The sequence below is a fragment of the Ahaetulla prasina genome, chromosome 1 (assembly GCF_028640845.1).
Source record: "Ahaetulla prasina isolate Xishuangbanna chromosome 1, ASM2864084v1, whole genome shotgun sequence".
NCBI classification, from domain to species: domain Eukaryota; kingdom Metazoa; phylum Chordata; class Lepidosauria; order Squamata; family Colubridae; genus Ahaetulla; species Ahaetulla prasina.
The window spans coordinates 319,531,300-319,539,151 of NC_080539.1; the positions used below are offsets into that span (position 1 = coordinate 319,531,300).

The window sequence follows — 7,852 nt, forward strand, 5'->3', positions numbered from 1 at the left end:
GAGCTGATAGTTACGGCTAATTAAGCCAGCATTCGGACGGAGGCGAGGGAGGACAGAACAAGTATTTTAGCAGAGGCCTGATAATTTGGAACTCTTTCTAATTCTCTCCACCTTGATTAAAGCCCCAATTCTACCTGAAGAACAGTCCCAAAGCCACCATAAAGCTTCACTGTTGGTTTCATGTACTTTTGGTAATGCGCAATGTTGTTTTTGCACCAAACATACTTTTTGGAATCATGGTCAAAAAGTTCAACCTTGGTCTCATAAGACCATAACACATTTTTTCCACATGCCTTTATCAGACTCAATTTAGGTTTTTGGGAAATGTAGCGGGTGATTTTCTTTGTAAGAAAAGGCTTCCATGTTGCCATCATACATCACAGTCCTGACACACAAAGAATATAGGAGATTGTTGTCACATGTAGTCACATGTAGTACATGTAGTACACAATCAGTACTTGCCAGAAATTTCTGAAGCTCCTTTAAAGTTGCTGTAGGCCTCTTGGCAGCCTCCCAGCCCAGTTTTCTTCTTGGTTGTTGTTCCCTCCCCCCCCCCCATAAATTTTGGAAGGATATACACTTCTTGGTAATATAACTGTTTTTCTCTATTTGTTGATTATCTTCAGTATGTTTCATGGTAAAATTGTTTGCACCCTTCTGATTAATACTGTCCAACAGCGAGATCCCTTTGATACTTTTTACGCTCTTTGCAGACCATGGTTTTTGGTTTAAGAGGCAACTGAGAAAATGTCAGAAAAATCCTACCAAAACAGCTGAACTTTATATGGGTTTGATCAGTCACTTTAATTGATGGTAGGTGTGTACTGACTATTATTTATCATCAGTTTGAATGTGATATTATAAGACAGTATACTTATGCAACCATGCTATTGTACTTTTTATTATTTCCTCCCTAAAAGATTTCTGTTTGTTTTTCAATTGAATTATAGAGCTTATATGTTATAGTAAAAGTTGAAAAAATTCTGAAGTGGTTTATCTTGGTCTGATATTTTTATATCTCAAAAATCTGGCATTTTAATTAGATTTTCTATATCCACCGTATATCTTGGAGAATCAGTATTCAAGCTGCATGATACAAATTTTACATAAATGTATTATGTGTCAGTTTAAATATCACAAACACATTATGTTTTGTTATCCTATTGGTAACTTCAGTGAGATTTTACTTATGTATCTTAGTCAAATTTATCTTTTCACCTAAACTTGATAAATGAGTAAATTTTATGATAAATATGAGACAACAGATTTACATGTTTTGAAATGGACATTGTTTTGGTATTTACAGTTTCAGTTACAACTATTAGATATTGAGCTAATTGGATCCATGGTAATTTTTTTGATTAGGTTCAAGAGGACTGGGGAATCCTGGCATAACTGAAGTTGGTAATGAAAGAGGAGAGCTGAACACTAGTAGGTTATCTGATCCACACAGGCCACCTTCTGACACTGGATCTTTGTCACCTCCATGGGATAGAGATCACAGAGTAATACTTCCACACCCAGGTAATAAAACATGATCTGCCATTCTTTGCTAAATGCAGAAATGAAACTACATTGAAATATTACTGAGATCTCCTTTGAAATGGATCTTTGATTTTGGTTCAGTGGATGAATATGTATAAATCATTTGAAGGTGGTATACTCTAAACATTGTTTTTTCCTCAGAATTAATATTTATTGATTTATATCCCACTTTATTAATTTTATAAATAACTCAGGGTGGAGAACATACCTAATACATCCCTTTTATTTACAGAATTAGCTGATTTAAACATTTTAAGGGGTATATTTTTTGTTTATTTAATCCCAAACCTATATGACTAGAACCCTAGAACCATTTCCAGATTATATATTTCTGAAAATATATAAACTACATTCATAGTACTGATATTCATCTAGTGCTTTTTTAAAAAAAAATATCGGCTGTCCCAGGAATTCCTCAGACTAGTATAGTTGAATCATTTTTCTAGTATCATATGTTACAGATTAATTCTCCAGAGAAGATATCTTTCCAAGAGAAATTCAAAATTGAAATAGAGAGGAATTTCCTGACCATGAGTTATTAAACAGTCTGCTTACTGGAGTCATTGGGGCTCCATTACAAGACCTTTTCAAACAATAGCTGGATAGCAATTTTTGTGAGATGGCATAGGCAAGTGGTATGGATTAGAGGACCTCCACTTTCCCTTTCAATTTTAAGGTTTTATAATTCTATATTAAGTAAGTAATAAATATCTGATTTCCATTAACATTTTTCTGGGAGCATGTACCTCTTATCCATTATAGTTTAACTTGTAAGTTCTGTTGCATAAGGAATGCGAAATAAAATAAACTATAGGCATTGTTCAGGAATTCTTCTGAAAAAGCTTTATTTTTTATTAAACAATAGGTCACCTCTATAATGAGCAATCTTTTCCTCTTCGAAGACCAGAAAGATTTTATCCCAATCCTGTAAACTCTGGAAGGCTCTCGGGACCAGCTGAACTAAGAAGTTACAACATGCATTCAGTTGATAAAACAGGTTGGAATTGTAATTTTTAAATACTTGAATTTAAAAGTAATTCTTTAGAACCTAGACAAATGCACATTTTGAGGCTTTAGTTCCTCTTCTTAGTAAGATAATCTAAGAATGTTAGTAAGACATCTAGGAATGTTAGTAATATTGTAGGTTTGGTATGTGTTTTATGCCCTCCATAGTACAGCTCTGTTTCCTATGTTTTACATAGAAAGCAGCAGTGCTGGAAGTAAGGAAACAAGTGAATCTACTTTAACCGTTCATCAGATGTGGAAAATAGCTGTGTTGTGAGAATAGGAAATAATGTATGCAACAAATCTTTCTCCCATGCTGCCCCATAACAGTTTATCTGCAACCTTGACTGTTCCCTCAGGTGGATTATGTTGCATGGGGATGCATAGGACTTTGCATGAAATCAGGTAGAAAAACATGAACAGGATTGAGACTGAGGGGAAGTTTACTTAGAAAGGAAATATGGAAAAAACAAATCTGTTTTAAAAACAAGTAAATACAGCTCAATACACTCAACACAATTTCATGCTAAATATATTTTTAAGATACTTAATCGGTGGTGGATTAAGGCTCACAAGATGTTTTACTTTAGTTTTGTCAATTTTTTTTTACAAATCTACATTGTGGTTTTTTTTCTTTCTCAACTTTGTGGAATCCACTTTGGACCTGGTGCTTTGTGGTGCTTAGTCTGCTTAATGGTTAATACACCACTGCATTTAATCCAACACTAGTAAACATTAGTTATTCAGACTTGGAAGCAAATCATAATAAATGATTTCATTTTCTGTAGCTAGCATATTTATGCAGCATTCTGGATTCTTGCACACTAGTCACGCAAGTGTGGAAAGGGAAAGTCTTAAATGTTCTGTGCAGGAATGTTAACATTTGTTTATTTTGTATCTATATGGGGTGGTTTGTCTTTTCGAATGCAGAGAAGCATTCATGTTTCTCATTTCACATTTGTGCTTAAATGTGTGAAAACATTGCATTTGACATTGTATCTTGTCTCTATAGCCATCTGGAAAGAATATATTTGTGGGTCTACTTAAAGTTAAAATGTGTATTCCTTTCCTTCACATCCAGATGGACCATTATCTGAAAATAACTCAAGAATGGACTTGAGTGGAGATGAATTAAGAGATCATTCAAATGACAGTGTAAGTAAAACACAGAAAAACTGAGGAAAAAAATTAAATTTAAAAATTGCAGTGCTATAATTTTGTATAATTTGTATTTGCATTTATCTTTATTTATACGAATGCTTCCATATTCTGACACTGAATAAATGTTAGTTCAAGCAGTGCTTCTATAGCTGAATGATTTTATAACTGAAAAAGCAAATTCCTTGTGTGTCCATCACACTAGGCCAATAAAAATTATATTCTATTCTATTCTATCAAAAGGAAAGAAAGAACATGAGGTAAAAAAGTGGACCGCATTTCCTATAGAGAAAAGGGCTTAGATTTCATCATTGTTTGATATTTGTGTTCTCAGAAGAGAAAAGGCAATTCTTGCTATTTCTTCCTCTTTTGAATCAGGGAAAACTCTTCTTGATTGAGGGTACAGATGCAGGGATGGCTTAGGGTGCCCAGAGGAGGAGGTGGCGGAATGAAAATTCCACTCTATACTTAACCCAGAAGTTTTCACTGTAATCTTTCTCGTTTGTGATCCACTCTATTGTATCCTGTTTTAATTAATGTCTTTTCAGTTGCAGCTTTTGAATGCATTCTTTGTGCCTCTGGTTTGGATTCCATTTCTACTCTTGTCTGCTTTCAAAAAGCACATGTAAATGACAGATGCTTTTCAAAAAGTTAACTTACCTACATTCTTTTTTTTTTTTTTCAGAATATGTACCATATACACGATCAGTCTCTTCCTCCTGAAAACGAAACCTTAGGACCAGGAATTGTGCCACCACCACTTCCTTTTTTGAGAGCTCCTCTAATGTCAATGGATCCAAGGGGATCTTTCATGAGAAGAGGGCCTCCATTTCCACCTGTACCTCCTAGTTCTGTGTATGGTTCACAGGAATATTTTCCAAGGGATTTTGCTGGTTTGCCACGTCCTCTATTACCAAGTAAGTAACTAGTTTCTAAATACTAAATAAATTTCTAGTGAAACATTAACAAACCATAATAAATTGAGGTACAGTCCAAGAAGAAATAGAAGTATCTGGATCCGATGTATTTTTTCCTGTTAGACTTAAATAGAGTAACAATCCAGTTCCCTTACTTTTGAGATTTAATCCCAGTTAATTTGCCTAAGTACTTCTGATACATGATTTTTTTCCTAATTTAAAACTCTTTTAAGAACATGAAATTTATTAGTAAAATTGTTGCTAAACCCTAGCTCTGCCTCCGTGTTGGACCCAGAAGAGTGCGCAACTTGGGCGTTCTCCTGGACGATCGGCTGTCCCTAGAAGAACATGTGACGGCCGTCGCCAGGGGAGCATTTTATCAGGTTCGCCTGATTCACCAGTTGCGCCCCTTCCTTGACCGGGACTCCTTACGCACGGTCACTCACGCCCTCGTCACTTCTCGCCTGGACTATTGCAATGCTCTCTACATGGGGCTCCCCTTGAAGAGCACCAGGAGGCTCCAGCTAGTCCAGAATGCGGCTGCGCGGGTAATAGAGGGAGCACCACGTTGCTCCCATATAACACCTATCCTGCGTGGCCTGCACTGGCTGCCGGTAGCCTTCCGGGTGCAATTCAAGGTGCTAGTGGCCACCTTCAAAGTGCTCCATGGCTTAGGACCGGGTTATCTACGAGACCGCCTTCTGCCACCGATAGCCTCCCAACGACCTGTGCGCTCCCACAGAGTGGGCCTGCTCTGGGTGCCATCAGCCAAACAATGTCGGTTGGTGGCCCCCAGGGGGAGAGCCTTCTCTGTGGCAGCACCGGCCCTTTGGAACGAGTTACCTCCGGGGTTACGCCAATTCCTTGACCTCCGAACCTTCAAGCGGGAATTGAAGACTTTATTATTCAATCGTGCGGGACTAGCCTAAGTGTATTTTAATTAATTAATTTATTATAATTTTAAATTTTAAAGGATTTTATCGGTCTAGGACCGTTTTAGTGAATTGGCCTATTAAATATTTCGTTTTAAATTTTAAATCTGTTATTTATATTTTGTATTATTGTGTTTTAATATGGCTGTAAACCGCCCTGAGTCCTTCGGGAGAAGGGCGGTATAGAAATTAAATTATAAATAAATAAATAAATAAATAAAATAAAAGTTCATTATATTGAGAGAACATCAGTTTGGCAAAGGCAGCTTGAGAGAATGAAACATTCACTGTTCTACTCTTTCTTTTAATGGGATTTTTTTTAATGTTGTCTGTTACCAGTTGTTTTGATTATGTGTCCAATATTAACTAGTCTTGCTCTAAATTCAAACTAAAAAGATGTTGATAATTCTCTTTGAACAGTGAGAGCTCCCTTTCCTATGAGGCCTTTTTCACAATATCCACCTCCTCCAAGGGCTGGCTTTTTTCCTCCTCCTCCACCACCACCACCACTATCTGATAACAGAAATGAGGTTTCTGCTGAGTTAACACAGCTGTCAACTGTATCATCTACAGATAATCAAGAATCACAAGAAAGTGGTTGAATGTCATTTTGTTCTTGACAATTCTCTCGACTGATTTATTTCTTCTCAACTGAAGTAACTTGTTACTTAATCAACTCTATTATTGCTCAAATTGAAGCTGAAGAGTAATTCTCAGGAGAGTGATCTGTAAATATTGGTTTAACTGTGAATAAATTATAACTGTACAGCAGCAACTTTTAAATATTTTTATTTTGCTTATCCAGGAGATGTAAAATTTAGTCTGATAATAAGAATTCTCTAGCTGTCTTTTGACTACACCTGGTCTCATAAAAAAATAATGCACGTGAAAATGAGTATTATGGTGAAATGCAGGTGTTAAAAAATAAAAAGGTTTTAATAATTTGTAATATTTTGATTATTTAATAAAAGTCAGTGTCTTCTTTTTTTACATGAATTCTGAAAGTATCTTCCATGACAATTCTAAAGTTTTGCATAGTCCTCAAGTTATGACTGCTTGCTTAGTGATCGTTGAAAGTTATGACTTATCTGGAAAAAAAGGGAATTAAGATCCAGTTCCAAAGTTCTAGCAGTTCCTGACCCCTTCTGGGAGTGGTATTTTGGGCACTTGAAACACAGCCACATTTACAGCCATTTGCAGTATCTCATGGTCACATGACTATGTTTTACGCTGATTTTGCCAAAAACTGAAGAATTTTCAGCAAAATCAACACCATAGCAAACAGTGAGTTTGCTTAACAACTGCTGCATTGGTTTAACAACTGTGACATCCTCTTAATGACTGTCGCAAAACAGCTGCTGCAAAAAAAGTTGCTGCAACATACAACAGTCTGCTCTATTGCAGTTGTATTTTGAGGAGTATCTGTACTTTCTACTGCTATAGTAAGTACATCTTAATATGCTACACAAGAGCAGTCTTACCATCTTTTCTTCTTAATGTAAACTAAAGCTTTATGGATAGGCATGTTACTTCAAGAATTTGGGAGATTTATTGCATTGCCAAGGAAGAATGCCTGTGTGTGTCTTTTTAATACTCAAAAAGATGATAGTTAGCTTCATCTTATTCCTTCTGATGTCTTGCATCTTATGAACAGTTATTTGAAATTTGAGCCATATAATTTTGCATTGCAGTATATAAAAATTCACAGTGTATTTCTATTTTTAATTTATACATTAAAATTGTCGACTCACTTTTCTCCAGGAGTTCAAGGTGATAACGTACACATAGCTCTTTTTTTTTTATCACAACAATCCTGCTAGATAGTTTGGATTAAGGAAGAATAATTGCTTCAAAGTCTCTAAGTGAAGTTGGGGGAGTCTGGCCATCAGGAAACTCCCTTCCTGAAGGCCAGGAGAGTGGGGGTGCACCTCACTTCTGGGGACAAGCTGTTCCTCAGGGCGAAAGCAACAGCAGAGAAGGCTCTCTTTCTAGATCCTGCTAGTTGAATATCTTCCACTGACAGCATCTGGAACATAGACTCCCTTGTTTGTTAAGAAAATCCATACAGGTAGTTAAATACAACATCATATTACCACAATTTGCAGCTTCCTGCTTACTTCCCCACTGACTTTGTCAGAAGCTGGTTGTGAAGGTTGCAAATGTCAATCATGTAACTCTGGGATGCTGTGACCATTGAAAATACGTGCAGGTTGCAAAACACACACATTGTAATCATGCTGATGTGCGAAGCATTCTTGACTTAATCACTAGAAACGATCAGTTCAATAGAGCCAA

At 36.3% G+C, this 7,852-nt stretch overlaps 1 protein-coding gene across 2 annotated transcripts in view; it reads left to right on the top strand.

Annotated features, from left to right (window-relative positions):
* MIA2 (MIA SH3 domain ER export factor 2) overlaps window positions 1-7,776 on the top strand; it is a 63,055-nt gene extending 55,279 nt beyond the window's left edge. For both annotated transcript variants that reach the window (XM_058162303.1, XM_058162305.1), the window contains 5 exons: window positions 1,366-1,524; window positions 2,411-2,542; window positions 3,632-3,705; window positions 4,394-4,625; window positions 5,978-7,776. In XM_058162303.1, coding sequence (XP_058018286.1) covers window positions 1,366-1,524; window positions 2,411-2,542; window positions 3,632-3,705; window positions 4,394-4,625; window positions 5,978-6,159 — 779 coding nt within the window. In that variant the 3' untranslated portion in view covers window positions 6,160-7,776. The remainder of the gene's footprint in view (window positions 1-1,365; window positions 1,525-2,410; window positions 2,543-3,631; window positions 3,706-4,393; window positions 4,626-5,977) is intronic.
* The last annotated feature ends 76 nt before the right edge of the window (window positions 7,777-7,852 follow it).